This window comes from Drosophila albomicans, chromosome 2R (assembly GCF_009650485.2).
Source record: "Drosophila albomicans strain 15112-1751.03 chromosome 2R, ASM965048v2, whole genome shotgun sequence".
NCBI lineage: Eukaryota > Metazoa > Arthropoda > Insecta > Diptera > Drosophilidae > Drosophila > Drosophila albomicans.
This window is the reverse complement of record NC_047631.2, coordinates 7,584,709-7,602,870: the sequence shown is the minus strand read 5'-3', so window position 1 is coordinate 7,602,870 and position 18,162 is coordinate 7,584,709. Positions and strand designations below refer to the sequence as shown.

At 40.3% G+C, this 18,162-nt stretch overlaps 6 protein-coding genes across 6 annotated transcripts; 3 read left to right on the top strand and 3 right to left on the bottom strand.

Moving 5' to 3' along the window:
• The first annotated feature begins 1,024 nt into the window (after positions 1-1,024).
• Positions 1,025-1,846, top strand: LOC117576933 (protein toll-like). Its single transcript, XM_034262076.2, has one exon. The coding sequence runs from the start codon at positions 1,144-1,146 to the stop codon at positions 1,795-1,797; it is 654 nt and encodes a 217-aa protein (XP_034117967.2). The 5' UTR covers positions 1,025-1,143; the 3' UTR covers positions 1,798-1,846.
• Positions 1,847-2,188: 342 nt separating this feature from the next.
• LOC117574704 (MORN repeat-containing protein 4 homolog) lies at positions 2,189-3,027 on the top strand. Its single transcript, XM_034258616.2, has 3 exons — positions 2,189-2,307; positions 2,362-2,668; positions 2,725-3,027. The coding sequence occupies exons 1-3, from the start codon at positions 2,280-2,282 to the stop codon at positions 2,990-2,992; spliced, it is 603 nt and encodes a 200-aa protein (XP_034114507.1). The 5' UTR covers positions 2,189-2,279; the 3' UTR covers positions 2,993-3,027.
• Positions 3,008-6,513, bottom strand: LOC117574703 (MMS19 nucleotide excision repair protein). The gene is given in 7 exon segments (XM_034258615.2): positions 3,008-3,319; positions 3,378-3,803; positions 3,867-5,246; positions 5,248-5,325; positions 5,382-5,731; positions 5,793-6,176; positions 6,251-6,513. Coding segments are annotated over 7 exon segments (2,898 nt in total). The 5' UTR covers positions 6,336-6,513; the 3' UTR covers positions 3,008-3,124.
• A 466-nt stretch (positions 6,514-6,979) lies between these two features.
• On the top strand, positions 6,980-14,139 carry LOC117574658 (katanin p60 ATPase-containing subunit A-like 1). The gene is given in 8 exon segments (XM_034258562.2): positions 6,980-7,130; positions 9,682-9,840; positions 9,896-9,958; positions 10,021-10,189; positions 10,192-10,656; positions 10,720-10,841; positions 11,813-12,372; positions 13,086-14,139. Coding segments are annotated over 8 exon segments (1,749 nt in total). The 5' UTR covers positions 6,980-7,118; the 3' UTR covers positions 13,285-14,139.
• On the bottom strand, positions 14,125-15,030 carry LOC117574660 (vacuolar protein sorting-associated protein 37B). Its single transcript, XM_034258564.2, has one exon. The coding sequence runs from the start codon at positions 14,915-14,917 to the stop codon at positions 14,255-14,257; it is 663 nt and encodes a 220-aa protein (XP_034114455.2). The 5' UTR covers positions 14,918-15,030; the 3' UTR covers positions 14,125-14,254.
• Positions 15,031-15,414: 384 nt separating this feature from the next.
• On the bottom strand, positions 15,415-17,936 carry LOC117575880 (RAB6A-GEF complex partner protein 2). The gene is made up of 5 exons (XM_034260317.2): positions 17,594-17,936; positions 16,854-17,068; positions 16,512-16,783; positions 15,816-16,199; positions 15,415-15,755 (listed from the first exon to the last, which is right to left on the bottom strand). Exons 1-5 carry the CDS (start codon positions 17,725-17,727, stop codon positions 15,471-15,473), a joined length of 1,290 nt encoding a protein of 429 aa, XP_034116208.2. The 5' UTR covers positions 17,728-17,936; the 3' UTR covers positions 15,415-15,470.
• Between the last annotated feature and the right edge of the window lie 226 nt (positions 17,937-18,162).

Sequence of the window (18,162 nt, the reverse complement as noted above, 5' to 3'; positions counted from 1 at the left end):
TAGTAGTTATGATTCCTGAAAATTTGGTTGCGATCAGATAAAAATTTTGGAAGTTATTAAAGAAATACTTTTGTATGGGCAAAAACGCCTACTTACTAGGGCTCTTAGTTGCTTTGGCCGCCAATCTGGTACATTGTGCCGTCTATGGTATATTCTGAATGGTGTACTATATCGATATACCAAACATATCATTCGGTATATTTTTAGTATTTTTTAGTACTTGCGTTATATTTTGAAATTAATACCGCAAAATTTTGGCTTTATTAAATTTGGGTAGCGGGTATCTCACAGTCGAGCACATTCGACTGTAACTTTCTTACTTGTTAAAATATATTTTCTTCTCTCCCACGTACCTACATATGCTACCTATACCCAAATAGAAATTTTTTTTTATATTCATAAATTTAAACTGAAGGTGATAGCTGCCATACAAGTATACATAATTCGATTTTGTTCAATTTTTAATGTTGATGCTATCCGATAAAAAGTGTAAAGTTGTTTAATCTGCAATCAAAGCTAATTCGTAAATTTTAACTATTTCAGCAAGGATTTTTCTAGACATTATAAATTGTCAGAAAAGATAACAGAAGTTATTTCAGAAGAGAATATGATAATTAGGACTAAAGCTTTCATTTGCTTTAAAGGTAGCAATAGTTGTGAATTTCAAATGGATATTAATAATCGACTCTGTCCAAATGACTTTAAATGCACACTTGATCGCGTTTTAGAATAGAATACACTGGATCCATGAAACTTAACGAAATTCCGGAACTACCGATCCCAATAATTGGAACTACATGTCTCTACTTCCAAAATGCAAGCCTAATAAAATTACCTAAATACACATTATATGGATATTCTAATGTAGAGGAACTGCATCTGGCTAACAACCAAATTACACATTTGACAGTCGATGAACTACCGGAAAAATTGACATATTTCGACATTCAAAATAATTTTCTACAAATGCTTAATAATGAAGTTCTTGAATATCTTTCGAATTGATCAGGAATTATAAAGATGTATCTGTCGGGCAATTCATGGATATGTGATTGTAGAAACGAGAAACTAATATTATTTATATCGAATTACTCGAATAGAATTGAAGATCGAGAGAAGATAATATGCAGTAATGCCAATCAAATGGTTAATATCTCCACATCATCTATTTGTAAAAGAAGCTTAAGTCAAAGCATAAACATCATAATACTTATTGGAATCTTTTTTGGAATTATCATTACAATATTCGTGTATTTCTATTATAAGAAATCAATTTTAAAGTGTCTTTACAAAAAGAATATTTGTGGAAGATGCATTAAAAGACCAGATTACGAAGAAAACTTAAAAAAAAATGATGCATTTCTTGCATTTTCACACAAGGACTTGGATTTGATAGACGAATACGTTGAGAAGCTAGAGAGAGGACCTGCCCAATATCAACTCTGTTTTTACCATCGTGACTGGTTGATCGGAGAATCCATTCCGAATTGCATAGTAAACTCGATTGAAGATTCCAGTCGAATAATCATCCTGCTAACGGAGCACTTTGTGCAGTCGTCATGGGGTCGATTTGAGTTCCGATCTGCAATTGAAGCCACAACAATTAACAAATACAAGCGACTTATCATCATAGTATATAGCGGAGTCGATCTCAATGATCTGGATAGTGAGCTGAAAAACTATTTGAAATTCAACACATATCTTAGAAGAGATGATCCCCAATTCTGGAAAAAGCTGATGCTTGTCATGCCGCAGAGGAAACAGACCGATGTTACTCCTAAAAATGACCTTTTATGAGAAGATAAAATTATATTTCTTTATTTGTATTATGTTATACCTTAACAAAATGCTGAACATTGTAATAAAACAAAGTTTATAAACGTTCACGATTTTCTGAATATTGCAGTTTACATACATTTCAATTCTTGAGTCTGAAAGATACTGAGAACATTTTCTGAACTCGGATTTTGTTTTGTACTTTTAATTTCTTTTTGTATTTAGGTTTATAATAATCACAATTAATTTGTCGATTAATACAATGAAAATAAAGTTAATAAATATGTTAACTGCATTAAGATCCAAGATTTGAAACCAATGTGCAATGGGTCAACATGCTAATTAGATTTAGACCAGGGCCGCGGAATGGAAGCCAGAGAAAATGCATTTATTTGCTGAGCACTATGCGAACTCAGTAGCTGATTGAAACGCGTCAAGTGCAGTACCCAAAACAATACAAGGCAAAACAGAAGAAGGGAAAGCAAATAGTCGAGTCAGGAGCAATGGCCATGGATGATTACGATGATGACAGTAAGTGGGACTGAGACTGTTGCATACATCCAGCTGCAATCATATAAATCCTAGTGAGCAGCGTGGGCGTGACGACGGCCCGCATTGAGAATCAACATCAGCAACAGCAACAGCAGCAGCAACATCATCAGTACCCGGGCCAAGGACAGGGTTCGGGACAGGGTCAGTATAGTGCGGGTGCTGTCAAGGTGGGTGGTTGGCGTTACGAGGATGCGAGTCGTTACATTGGCGAATGGAATCAACGTGGACAGAAGCATGGCATTGGACATCTGCAATTTGCCGACGGCACACGTTACGATGGTCAATTCCAGGAGGGACTTAGCCAAGGTCTGGGTTGTCTTTGGTTTCCCGACGGCGCCAAGTGAGTGAAGGGATTTAGGCTGAATTATTGGAATAAACATTATACACACTCTTCAGATATGAGGGAGAATTCCATCAGGGCTGGTTCCATGGCAATGGCATTTTCTGGCGCTCGGATGGCATGAAGTATGAGGGTGAGTTTCGTGGCGGAAAAATCTGGGGATTGGGGCTGCTCACGTTTCAGGACTTTACGCACGGATTTCCACGCAACGAGGGCTACTTTCAGGACTGCCGCTTCATGAGGAAACGTCGCTGTCCCGATATCGTTCAGCGTGCTCAGAAGTGCGCCCTCATGGCGCGCTCCCAGTGCGATCATCCCTACTAGTTAACAGACATAAAGTGAAAGTGTTTGATCAACAATTGTGCGTTGAGTTTTATTTTCTTTGTTGTTTTTTGTTTGGGGATTAGTCAGTTGTTCAAATGATTTAACGCTAATAACAATTTCATTGGCCACCCGCTAATCCTCTCCGCCGGGTGCGCCCACAAGATACCAGGCATTGCGAGCTGTCACGGCCACATTCCGTACCAGACGCTTCGGATCGTCCAGAGCAGGGGCCAGTGCCAATGTCACATCCTGTTTGTGCGGTAATAACACATACGTTGGATATGTGGTGATATCGAGGACCAGTTGCAGCGCTGCAATTCGCACTTGCTGTAAGCGAAGAGAGTTTACAATTAAACTGCAGAGCAGCATTTGCGGGAGGACTCACCATGTTGAGGTCCTTGTTCAGCTTGGTCAGCTTAAGGCAACTGGGTATAAGGTGTCCGAGGTGTGCCTGGAAATACGCATCCTTCTGCTGGACAAAACTCTCGCAAATCTGCAGCACAGTGCACAGCGAGTGTGAGTCCTTGTGCGCATCGTCCAGTGTCTTGAATAGCAGCGGTCCCAGCTGCTTGATGTTGAGCTTAATTACCGAATGTGGCGTCTCCTTGAGCACATAGATGAATGCCTTCATATGGTGCTCACAATAGCTGCCCAACTTCGAGCCCAACTTATTCATGATGGTGTGAAAGAATTTCTGCTTATACAAGTATTTGACCACGGGCAAATCCAGCTCCGGAAACTCGGCAGCAATGACATCAAAGGCCAAGGCTGCGGCACTACTCAGCGTGGGATGCTCTAGCAGATCCGATAGCTAAAAGAAACAGCTTAAGATTAGCATGCAACGAGAGGAGCTCTTCAATTGTTTTCTACTCACATCGCCAACAATGTCAGCGGCCTCCTCGAAGCCGGCTACGACCAGACCCTTTGCTATCCAAGCCAACAGATCAACAGCGCGTTTATCGCCCTCTTTTAGTGCTTTCTTCAGTCGATCTGTAATGCGTTTCACTTGCTCACGATTCGCTTTCGTGTTGTCCATTTTATTGACGAGGCTGCAGAGCAAATGATGCGCAGTCTCACGCAACTGCTCATTGTCCGAGCTCAGGGACAACTGGGTCAGGTCATTGAGCAGTCGTTCGAAATGATCATCCATGGCAATGTCTTTGTGCAAGTACCCTAACAGTCCCTTGGCCACAAACAGATGCGCCTCCAGCTGCAGCTGTAATCCCGGTAAATATTCGCTTACAATGGCGCTCTGCTCCGACAGCGGGAGTTGCTGCATGATGAGGCTTAGGGCACCGGCAATTTGCTCCAGCGATGCCTCAGTCAATGGCGTTGTTTGCTGAGCCAGCTCGATGAGCTTGTGCAGCAAATTGGACTGCTGCTGCAGCTCCACAACAAAGCGTTGATCCTCCTGCTTCAACAGCGAGTTGAGCGCCTCCAAGGCCAGCAGACGCACTGGGTCTGCGGCCGTGGCGCTAAACACTTGCTTCATCACTAGTTCGAGAATGCGTTGGGTGAATGCCACCTGCGGCAGCAATGGCAATAGATTGTCATAAATCTTGCGCTTGATGAACTCCGCAAAGATGTCAAAGTTACGCATGCAAACGTCAATGAAATTTGACTGCAACTCAACAGGCTGCAAGGCACCCAAACTAACGGTGAGCGGCTTAAAATTTAAATCAATCGTCGGATGACTGATCAACTGCACCAGCGCCTTATAGACCAACGCACGCTGAGTCTCGCTCAGCACCGGAGCGCATTCGCAGAGCACCGCCAATGCGGCACGCTGCAGCTCCAGATCCTGTTGTTTTTCATCAAAATCGTCGCGCTCGCATAGCCGCAAAGCGGCAATGACATCGTCCTGCAGCGGCAACACAATCGCCGTGTCCAATTGCTGGAGTACATTCCGCAATCCGGCTAGCTTGTAGACCTGCGAGATGATGTGATAGAAACGTATGCGCTGCTCATCGCGCTCCAAACTCAGCGGCTGTGATGACTGCAGCTTCAGCTGAAATGTGTTGAGAATCTTGTCACCGGCAAACGCTGCATCGCCGGACACACACATCATGGCAATGGCCGAGGCCGGGTGAAACAAGCGCTGATGAATGTCGGTCAAATGGGTGAGCACCACGCCCAACACGATGGTCTGATAATTATGACTGATTCTTGGCTCCTTGGCGGCACTCTTTAGCAGCTCGGCGAGCGTCTTTAGTGCACAGCGCACCACATTGTCATTCTCAGAGCCCGGAAATGTTCTCAGCCTTGAGTGCCTGCCAGATTTGATCGAAATGCGGTTCCAGCGCAGCTGGTGAAAATTGGAGCGCTGCTTGATGCTGTCAAAGCAGGGAATGGATTAGGAATTAGCGATAGAATAATAAATACTACTTACCAGCAGCTCAATGGAATCCAATTTGGCCACAAGCAGTTCGCTGTCCAGCTTCTCGACTGCCAGAGCCACAATCCATTCGGCAAACTGTTCGCTGGCCACAAGGCAATTGGTCAATTTCTCGGCGAGAGCGTCGCGTGTTATGGCCTCCGGATCCTCCTTGCTACGAGTGAAATCGATGGGAAAATAGCAGGCGAAGATTTCAAACATTTCTTCAGCCAAGTGCAGCAATGGATATCTTGCAATAAACTCGGGCATAAAGCCAAATATGATGTCCAGATTGCGTGGATCACGCTCGCCATCAATGGAATTGATCAGACCATACAGAAAGTCGCCAGACATTTTGACTAGCTCTGCAACGGAGAGTAAGAATCACGATAAGCTTTCCGTAATATAGAAAAACACTAAACTCACCTGGTTGGAAATGCAGTGTGAGGTATTCGAGCATGTTGAAGATCTTAGTGCGATCGCCGCGCGTCTGCGATTGGCATGTTGTGTACTGGAAGAACGCTTGAAGCAGCTGGGTCACATTCGCCGGAGGCAGCTCCTTCATGCGCACCAAGGCACTGAGGCCATCGATAATGGCCGGCATAACATTGTGATGATCGCGTAAACGATCCGTGTAGAATGTCGTCAGGAATTCTAATTGTTTTGCATTCAGCAGATCGTTGGGCAATGCATTTAGTACAGCGGACAAGAGATTTGTGCCGGCTACACGTTCGGCGGTGTCCGAGGATGTTAGGGCAAAGCCCAGCTGCTCGGCGAGGTCCGAAATGTTGTACGTGCCGCCATTGAGTTCTGCGAGAAGGGAACACAAAGAAATTTGTTGTTGGGCAAAAACAGCTGATTGTGGTTCTCCACATTTAGCTTACCATTTGCAATTTGTGTGGCGGCTGCTTGCACCTTGGCATCGCTTTTCAGAGCCTTCTCCAATGTTGCACGCGTGGGCGTTGTCATGTTTGCCGCCGTTGCTAGCGTAAGCACTAAATTTAACAAATAACTTAAGCCAAAATGTAAGCAACAGCGATTTGGTTAGTCAGTGCTGTCGCCTTCCTCGTTATCTCTATTTCGAAATGGGAGATCTATACACTGTCAATCGCTTGACGGACATCCAACATATGAGACTTTGTATCACAATCTAACTTTGACGTAAAAACCCCAAGTATACTTTACATTCAAACCATGCTATATCATCAAATATATTGATCATATCAAAGATATATGACTTTTTATGAATTAGGCAAAATTTGTTCTTAGCAGTTACGATACCAGACTAACTATCGTCTAACAATTTTAGTTTGCTGATTCCATCTCTACTTTACGTCTCGTCGGTGTGACCATAAATTATTACACTTTAAAAATTATACTAACAACAAACTAATAATCTGGTTGATTCAAGCTTATGTTTGCAATTTTGTAACAATTTGTTAATGCATATTTATTCTTATTTTTGTTTTCAATATTTCAATAAGGATTTTGAATGAATACTTTAATAAGTGTAGATGTGGTAGTAATAAGTCGCCGTAAAATAGTATATTTTGGCTTATTTTCTCAACGTAAAATGTAATATTTTTTATTTGTAATAGTGGGGTCACATTGCTTTAGTATTAAGCAACAACAATCGCCGAAGAAGCGCTGCAGCCGTTTGTATTAAGCTAGCGCATCAGTTTAAAATTTAATCAAATATTGTTTTTGACACACTTTAAGTTTGTAAAGCCGTGTAACAAAGCCAGTGTACTAATGTCCATAACCGTAAGTACTATGGTCATAAAACAAAAGCATAGATAAAAATGACGTCGACGTCGCTGCTGACGCCCCCACGTAGCGCATACAAAATACAAAAAAAAAAACAAGAAAAAATGGCTTAAGATGCAAGTGGAAGTGCAATCTGAATAACAACAAGTCTCTAATTAAAGTAAATTGTATTAAAAGTCGAGCATTTGATGTGCAATTAACTGCTACTCAAGACAATGTATGTATGTGTATGTGTGTGTCTGACGAAACTTAAACGCCGCGGAAATTTGAGCTCTGTTTTTTCTTTGCTTGTTCTTGTGTACGTGTGTGTGCTTGTGTGTTTTGAGAGCGCGCGTGTGTTGGTTTTTTTTTTTGCATACAACGTTTTAACGTCGTTGACTTGAAAGAATTATTCAAAAGCCCCAGCGACGACGACTCAACAAGGTCAAGCGCCTTATTTGTCAGCGCCGCAAGGTTTATAATAATTTTATTACATTTTCCCAATCGGATTCTGATTTGGATTCATGTTGGAACGTTGCACGACTCGGAAATGGGAGCGCGTCGCAGTTTTAAATTTGGTGACAGCAGCGAGCAGCGAACAATTGTGCTTATAATTAGCGCACTTGCCTAGTGTTGTGTAGTTGTTGTTGTAGCTGTCTTCGGTCGTTGCCATTGCTATCTTCTTTTATTATTTTCGGTTATTTTGAGACTGGCACTACGCGCGGCTGCTCTACTCACTTTCCATTTTCTACCTGCGGTAGGGTTAGTGCGAGTGCCTGATTGTCTCCACGTATGTGAATGCATGTAAGTGAGCTTGTGTGCGTGCATGAGTGAGTGACAAAGCCGCTGCGTTGCTTCCGTTCTATTGTGTGTGACGAGAGACATATAACGACAATTGTCATGACAGTATAGAGAGAGTGAGAGGCACGGCTAGAGAGAGCGCAGCTTACGCACTTAAACAATAACAAAGCAAAGTAAAGTGCAAGAAGTAGCAGTAGAACGCTAGCATAGAGAGTGCAGCTTAAGCAACAACCAACAAGGAAGAAACAACATCAAGCACAGAGAGAGACCAAAGACTAAAGAGAGCAACACCACATCAACATATAAGCAGTGTTGCCAACTCTTAGTGGTCGTTTATAGCAGTGAAAGCACAAAAAAATAGCCAAAAATAGCAAGATTTCTTAAAAAATAGTAAATTAAAATAGCCGTTAGGTTTCAATAATAAAATCTTATATTTTTGTACATTCAGTGTACAAATCTAATGATTCTTCCTCGATAAGCAAATTGTTTAAAACTTGCGCAATTTCCACCTCCTCGGAACCAATATATTAGAAAAATGCGGTAAACTCATCAAGTATTTTTGTAAAGCTTATATCTGTCGATTCATCAATCAATAAGCTAAATTTTAAATTTTGCATGTCGTTTTGCAGACATTCCTGGAAATGTGGCGACAGCACATTTTTTATAACTGCCATGCACATTGTTCGATGAATTTTTATCTCGCTTTCCTTAAAGATTTGCGCGCACAAATTATTAAGGTGGTCAACCGAACTGATTGAACAATGTTGAGCCACAAACAAGCAGAGATTCCTTTGAGAATGTCTCTGTAGATGTTTTGGGAAACTCTATTGTTTGGTTACCTCGCCGTACTTCAAGGTTTGCCTTGTGTTTTTTAGTTTCAACGGGCGATTTCAAGTCCCACAACTTTGCATTTAATGTGCATTTGCAATATTTGCAAAGTGCTTTTGATTTGTTAGTTAAATCTTTTGCAATACAGTCATTAAGTTGGGGATCCTCCAACTAAGCATCGCGAACTTTTTGTCTATACAATTTAAGAAACAACCGCATAAACACAATAATCAGTGAATTTGAATTAGAGATGGTAGCATTGCGAGCGCGAAACGATGTTGAGAAAATACCAAGTACCCAAAAGCTACAAAGAGGTAAATAATATTTTAGTATTTAAAATACACAATTCGGTCACGCTGGGCGGTAAGCGTGGTGTATATATATTGATAGCCACAAACAACGTCTCTATTGCCAATATACGATTTCCGAAAATTAAATTTGAAGGTCCACTTTTTTTTAGTCGACTTTAAATAAATAAATATTATCAAATATTACAAATAATTTAAAATAGCTAAAAAATAGCAAATTTTTTTTGTGAAATAGCCAACATAACAGGCTCTAGCAAAATTGAGTGGTTTCTAGTTTTAGGTCATGCAAAATAGCCAAATCTGGCTAGAAAATAGCCAAGTTGGCAACACTGCATATAAGTGGAAGAAACAACAGTAACTTGTAAGCATAGAGAGCGCATAGAGAGAGCAAAGGCTAACAAGAGTACCGCTCACGCACTTTAGCAACACCACTACGTTAAGTAGAAAAAGAAGCAGCAGTAGATTGTAAGCATAGAGCATAGAGCAGCTCACGCACTTGAGCAACAACAACAAATCAAAGTAGAAGAAGAAGCAGAATGCCTATGACTTTAATTGGCATTAATCTTTGTTTCGTTTTTGGTTACAATGACAACAACCTGTTCTCCCCCCTTTATTTATTTATTCGAGAGCAGTTACTGCGAGGTGGCAAGCAAAAGACAACCACTTGCGTAGGAATGACCGTAATGGCCAAAACTACAATTGAAGAAATATGCGAGAATGCCAAATTAGCACGCGACATGGCTTTAACGGGCAACTACGATTCTGCCTGCATTTACTACGAGGGCTTGCAGGTAAATTTTGTATAGTACATAATCCAGTTCCACATCGCTGATAATCAATTTACAGGGTATGTTGGCGCGCCTGCTGAAGAGCACCGTGGATCCCATGCGCAAGGGCAAATGGAACATGGTGAGTTGTCCTCTTTCTCCCTTAAATGTGCCTTCTAATCCCTCTCTCTTTATTAATTGCAGATAAACCAGCAGATCAATCAAGAGCATGCTAAAATCAAGGCCATACAACGCACACTGCAAGACATCTCGCTAGATCTGCAGACGAACAAATTTGCCCACAAGCTGCGCACGCAGCTCAGCGAAGAGAGCAATGTGAACAAAGATCCCGCTGCCTGGTTCAAGCCCGATCCGACATCTGGACACCGCCACCCAAAGATCCAGATGTCTGGGGACCACCGAAACCGCCGCCGTCCATTCAAACGGTGGGACGACGCGCCACCAGCACCGCCAATAGTCGACGCACTTCAGCAGCCCCCCAATCAAGCAGCGGCCGGCCCAGCACAATCCCACAGAGCACCACTCGTAATGGTCCAGGTGCTGCAGGTGCTGGGGGGCGTGGCAACGCACGCAACTCGGCATCTACATCGCGTGGAGGAGCTGCCAATGGTCGTCTGGGCGGTCGCAAATTGTCCACCTCAAATAACAATAATAATAATAATAACAACAACGAAGGCAAAGATGACGAGGCCACGGCAACGGGAGGCAGCAATGGCACCTCAGGCGAAGGTGGCGATGCCAGCGAACAACAATCCAGCGAGGAGGAACGCAAATTTCAGCCCAACAATCACATCGAAGCGGAACTCGTGGACATACTTGGTGAAGTCCACAATTCATCCTTTCTAATTCAACTAATCTAATTCATTCCTTCCATTATCCTAGAACGTGATATACTGCAAAAGGATCCAAAGGTGCGCTGGAGCGACATTGCTGATCTGCACGATGCCAAGCGGCTGCTCGAGGAAGCCGTTGTGCTGCCCATGTTGATGCCCGACTACTTCAAGGTGCGTCATCAGCTTAATTACCTGGCCCCTTAAATGAATCATTATTCACAGCTACTTTGGTTTCCTTATCTTTGCACAGTGGGTTCAGCAAATTTAGCAGTACATAAAATATATTCAGGGATTAAATTGAGTTTTTAGCTGGAGTTGAAAGAGATTTAAGTTGAATAGTTCAGGAGATGTTTATTTAAGTGTTTTTCAGTTAGCCTAGGATTTAAAGCTTAAACGGAAGTTAGCCTAAATGATCAATGTTGAGGTTGATGTTGAGGTGTATTAAAGATAAACGATGTGTATAAATTCTAGTGCGCTGAGATCAACAATTGATTTGAGATTTTTGAGTTGCGAATAAAATACTATCAATTTTAAAGATTTATTTTAAATATTTAAATTGTATGCCCTGAACTGTTTCTTTTTTTTCAAGTAGATATAGAAAATGTGACTTAACATTAGAGAATATAATTTTAAGTAGCTGACATATTTACTGCTTACGTAATTGACGAGCATCATTAAACCACATCGAATTCCAAGATAATATATTTCTAGCATCATTATTTTTATCTTATTGCTACACAATAGACTTGCAGTTAGTCATTAAATATTATTTACCTTTATTAATCATCTTAAGTTCGCTGGCGCTTCAGTTAAATTATCTTTATTGACTTTTATCAAGTACAAATGTGTTTTCTTTATTTAATACTTTTATTATAGTCGTGACAATTTAGTCATGATAAAATCGCAGATGGTCTTAATTAGATATTTTATATAATATTGACTCAATGTAGAATATCAGTAGTCTCTTATCTGAATCTAATCGAGATATAATCGTTGAATTATAATTGATGTGCTAGAATATAGTATAGTATATAGTGATCATATAATAAATTAGGTATTTAATAATCAACGTAATTTATGAACGCTAAAGAGTATTTTTGTTATTATCTCGATTCATTTCTCAACTTTCAAATCTTTTGCAGGGTATTCGCCGTCCATGGAAGGGTGTTTTGATGGTGGGTCCGCCTGGTACCGGCAAGACAATGCTGGCCAAGGCGGTGGCCACCGAATGTGGCACTACTTTCTTCAATGTCAGCTCCGCAACACTCACGTCCAAGTATCGCGGCGAATCGGAAAAGATGGTGCGACTGCTGTTCGAGATGGCACGATTCTATGCGCCCAGCACCATTTTCATTGACGAGATCGATTCGCTGTGCTCGCGACGTGGCTCCGAGTCGGAGCACGAGGCATCGCGACGCGTCAAATCCGAGCTGCTGGTGCAAATGGATGGCGTGGGCGGTGGGGAGGAACAGGCAAAGGTTGTCATGGTGCTGGCTGCCACCAATTTTCCCTGGGACATTGATGAGGCGTTGCGTCGCCGTCTCGAGAAACGCATCTACATACCACTGCCAACGGATGAGGGGCGCGAGGCGCTGCTCAAGATCAATTTGCGTGAGGTGAAGGTCGACGATAGCGTGGATCTCAATTATGTGGCCAATCAGCTGGAGGGCTACTCTGGAGCTGATATTACCAATGTGTGCAGGTAAATTTGTTTTCTTATCGAACGGACATCTAAAGTTATAGCTAAGTGTTGGGAAATAACTTTAAAAAAATCTATATTTTTATTAAAATCAGCTAAAGTACTTTAACAATATATAGCTAGATTTAAGATGCAGCTCAGTAGAAATTAAAAACTAGCTTAAAAAAGGAAAAGAATTAAATTAGTAAAATATAACGATGTCTGCACATCTCTATGAATACCTAGATCTTAGAGACTATAGCAAATAGAGATGCGATTTTTATAGATGACAGTTGTTATGCTTGTAATTTCACAAATCGAAATTTAAACCCTAAACATGGAAGACAATATGTTGATTTTTTTTATTTTAATTTGAATATGAATAATATTGATTTCTGAAATTTTAATAGATTGTAATAGAATAGAATAGAAGTTATTAAAGAATCAATTTAATGTAGATGACGTCACCCCGTTTAACAGCTCTGTTCTTGAGTATGCGACGAGTCTGTTAATGTTCACAAACAAATGATCGAATTGTTTATAATTAAATAATTTAAGAAATAGCTGATTTATTTTGAGAAACTGTAATTCACTTTTAAAAAGAGCTGATAGATTTTGAGAAACTATAATTCACTTTTAAAAACAGCTAGATTTGACGAAGAAATATCTAAATTGTCAACTCTAGTTTCAAGATAAGCCAGATTTCTAATTTTGATTCTAATTTCTTTAATTGACAGGGAGGCTAGCATGATGTCCATGCGACGCAAGATCGCCGGATTGACGCCGGAACAAATACGACAGCTGGCCACTGAGGAGGTGGATCTGCCGGTGTCGGAGAAGGACTTTAATGAGGCCATCAGTCGCTGCAATAAAAGCGTGTCCCGGGCGGACTTGGATAAATATGAGAAATGGATGCGAGAATTCGGTTCGTCATGATGGCGCTATCAAAGTCGAGCGACAGAGGAGGAGATCCAATACCCGATTCCATCATCGATTCATATATTTATATATATACACATATATTTTTGGATAGCAACAACAAGAACAACAGCAAAGCTTTTAAAGTGTCGAGAAATAGGAGAAAAAGTTGAAACATATTTTATATACTATTAAAACATTTTGTATATATACTATATGATATATGCACGAGACGATATGAGGATATAGACATACATATATATATATATATATATATTGTATACACACGAAGCGTTGGAATTCAAAAGACTAACAGTTCTTAAAGAGGAAACACAAAAACAAAAGTAACTGAAAATAATGGAAAAACTGCAAAGCAAGAAAAAGTGAAATTGAAATTGGAAATCAGGAGATTTCGTTAAGAAGCAATCACATATACACACACACACACATCCAGCACAATCCTTTCTTCCTTCTAAAACAAAGAAAATGAAAAACCTTACTAATACATTTTTAGTGGAAACCACATACAAAACTCACTCTAAAAACTAAGCCTAAAGTTATAATTATAAATATATATTACATGCCGCTTAGCCTTTGGCTTCATTTAACATTAGCCGCCTCTTTTTTCAAATACTATCAACTGTAATGCTATAGTATAATTTATAAACTCATTTCTCTCACCACACACAAACACACACACATTGTAATATTAATTTTGAATTAATTATAAAACGTATATCATAGTGTATAGTTTTTATGAAGAAATGAGAAAATTGTGAAACCGCCTATGTACTTAAAAACAACAACAAAAACAAATGCAATATTGAACATTTTAAACAAATAAACACACACAAAAAGTTTTTAACTCGATAAGCCTGAATCTTTATTATTTACTCGTGTGTGATATCAAATGGAAACATAAACAAAGCACTTGATGAGTCATTTGCTATGGCAGCATCTCCAAAATTACTAATACTATGAAAACTCCTCAATATGGTCGCGACGGCGGCGGCGGCATCGGCATCGGCATACCCATCATCGGGTATGGCACATTGCCTGGATAGAAGCCACTTCCAGCGGGGCCAGGCAGATTTCCATAGGCTGGCATTCCAGCTGGTATGTTGCTGGAACGTTGTGGCTGCGGCTGCGACTGCTTCCGTATCAGTTCCTGCATCTTTTCGGCCTTCAGTTTACGCAGATGCATCATTCGACGACTGCTGAGAAACTCTTCAAGGAATGTCTCCACATTGATCTCGTTGTCTGTGAACTTCTTTACGCATTCCTCGGTCTTCTCTTCGCTCTCTGACGCAGATGTTTGAAGCAGGGCCAGCGCTGTCTCTTGATTGACCCCGCCACTCTTCTCCTTGATCTGTGTAAGCAACTCCTGAACGGCAGCACAACTGGTGCGTCCCTCTTCGGTGAGCTCGGCCAGTTTGCTGCGCAGCTCAATAATCTGTGGCTCCTTTTCAATGTTCTTTTCGGCTCTATTGCGATTCTCTTCAAAGACTCGCACTTTTTGTGTTTTCAGTGAGTCGAGCACTTCGTCAACTTTGTCATCGAGTTTGTCGTCATTGTTCAGCAGTTCCTTGAGCTGATCTGAGCTCATGGGAAACAGCGAGGATTGTAATTGATTGAGATATTCTTGGTACATGATGTTATCACTTATTTATAATTTTTTCTATTTCCGTTTTGAGTTGTTCTTTTTGTTATTTTTTGTACGTGTTTAACGATAACAATGCTTTAACATTTAACTTAACAGTGTCTGTTACTGATCTGCTATTAACAGTTAACTATCGATTATGGCAAATATGATTAAGTCGTCAACAAACATAAAAATTAATAATTGCGGCGTGTTAGCAATGTTGTCTTTGCTAAATTTAAAATGTCAGTAATGAATAATAGTTAGTTTACTGAATTATCGATAAATTTCTGTTGAGTTGTTCTCGATAATATACACTTAACAGTATCATTAACATTAACGATTTATTAACTGTCAGTTATCGCTGATAACTTGAATTAAATTTATTTACTTTTGAAACACACAAAATATGACGACTTAGTTATTTTCAATATTAATATCAAAAGTTGATTGTTGTTGAATAGAAAATTGTTGTCGATATCAGTATCGATGGAATGATGGAATAATTTAAACCAGTGCATCATGTGAATCATAATTGCTTTATTTACAAACATTTTTCTAGTCATCACTTAATCAAGAGATTATACGTTTGATTTGGCGCATAAATCTGCAAAGGATTCGCCGCATAAATAGTGACCGGCAAATTCCACACCATGGTTTCAACAGGTAGCTCCGCGGGCGCTTTCAACTCCCCCGCGACTGGATTTGGAGTGCCAAAGTCCATCATGACGCTGGTGACGAACTCGAAGTGCAGCCGCCACTTAACATCCACCAGATCCGTGCGAAACGTGGGTGTCACATGCAGTGGAATGGGAACCACAACTTGCGTCTGCAGCGTTGCATAACAAACCTGCAGAAAAAACCCTAAAATGTTAGTTTTCGGACATAAATTGACATTGACTAATCGAACCTGATGCGAGGTGGAAATCGTGCTCAGTTTGCCAGTAGGTACATGCTCATCCTTGTTGCGTGCACTGCCCGATGTTTCCGACTTGTGCAGATTATCCACAGCAATGCCGCTAGCAATGCTCGCCATATCAAAAGAGTTCAGTGAGGATACATCATCGCTTGGTGTTGCGGGTTGCAATGCATCTGGTTGTGGTCTAATGGGCAGCTCCTGTTGCTGCAGCTTCACGGAGAACTGCACGCAACGCACCTGACAGTTGCCAAAGTCCAGACTGCCCACAATATCCTCGCCCAGCTTGTAGGCGGGCTTAAACAAGCAAAAGCGTCCCACGAATCCTCGTTTGTTCGAGATTCTGTAGAACTTTGGAGCGCGCCTCGCAGTCACATTCTGTAAATACAGCAAAATATGTAAATTTATATTAGTCACAGTTGCAGGAAATATAAGTTTAGGCCCGAACACGAAAGGAAGGAAGGATATTCCATTAATTTAAGTTCATTTCATTTTGCAGCAGAGCGAACTCGACCTATTTTGTTTAAAATGTAGATACTAATCTTTTAGTATGTCGCAAAGTTAAGTTAGGCCATCATAGCTTGCACTTCAACCTTTGCTTATCGAAGACACAAACCATAAGTAGCTATTTAATGCGTTTCTTGACAAACATTGATTAGCCCAAAAATGTGAAATTTGATAAATAATCACCTTTAAGTGATGCCAGCTGATTTCCAGTTCGCTGATCTCGCGCTTCTCCAAAAACGGATTCGTCGGCGCCAGCTCCTCATTCGTCTCCACCGTGACAGGCAATTCATCCGGTCTTGCTATCAATGGAATGGGCAGCACACGGATGGGGACCGTTAGCGTCTGTACCTTCGACTTTACGCGCTGTGTGGCAATGGTGATCTTGTAGAAATACCGAATGTCATGACCACGATATGTTGGCGGACCGTCGCGTGGCACCATCTCATTGAAGAAATCTATAGAGTGGGAAGGGATTTATTAGTTATATATTGTTATTTAATCAAGGGATTACTGGTTCGCTCTTACACATCTTGGTCTCGCCCGGCTGCAGCTTTAGATCGCAAAAGAGAATCTTCGGCTTGGTGGTTACAATGACTTCGCCTGGCGCTTGAGTTACTGCATCCAACGCTGTACGTCCAATGAGCTCGGTCAGCTCGGCGGTCTTGTCATTCGAAGGCGTACTGTAGCTAGTTTTGCGATAGCAATGCAACTGCACCGAAGCCCAGGCCAGATTCTCCAAGCTACAAATAAAATAGTTAGGCATTTTGTAGTTCATTTAAAAGGGATAATAGAGTGTGCTCAATTGTCAAATACCCGGTATACAAATAAAACTAATGCACGAGTAAAAAGTAACTACCAAAGTTTATTAGACAGCTTGAAATAATATTTTGCTTATGTTGGAAAGCTACAACTGGTTCGTGTCTTTGATAAGCACTGATTGCAGTAATTTCTTTGGTTTACGTCCTAGCTTAATAAACAATAATGATTAATTAAATTCATCATTTTTAATAATTTAAGACGAATTAAAATATTGATGCTAATGTATAACAATAGAATATATATAATACTAACTATATTATCTCATTATATTTGAGTATCTCAAGAATACAAAATCGGCTTTTGCCTGTTTAAGTTTGTGCAAACACATAATACCCTTTTACTCTAAGAATACCGGGTATAATTCTTGTAACTTGTATTTTGAGTTGCCATAAACATAGTATACCCCATTACCACAAGAGTCTTAAGTATAATTCAACTTTGTTTACTTTGTTGTGTTGGCATTTCGATCCGTTGACTCGGCAAAAGTTTTGTGGGTGAACTCTATTAAACACTCGACACATTCGCCCGTCGCATAGATTGCGGAATCTGCACGCACTAATTTTGCTTTGATTTCAATCATTTTATTGCATTTTATTCGACTTTTTAAGTCAATTATTTAAAAATACTTTTACACTGTATATTAGCAACGGTTTTGATTACCGCGACGCGTAGCCCGTTAATAAGCACAAGCACAGTTTGAGCAGGCCAATAGGCTTTTATTTATATATTATTTGTTATGGAAATATAGAGAAAATAATTCTCCAAGTGTTTTGTGTTGCTAATCATTTGTTTTCATGTGTTAAAATAGCAATCGACTAGAACTACTCGATTGACGTAAATGCAAAAATCGATATCATACTTTTAACAGAAAGCACTTTAAGTTAATTACCTTGCTCAATGCATTTGTATATACAAATTTGTATTACTAGATTTAAGTTTGTACAATTTACATTTGAAAATAGTTACAATAAAACTTATTTACAGAAGCTGTTGTTTTTGTAATCGAAATGTTAAC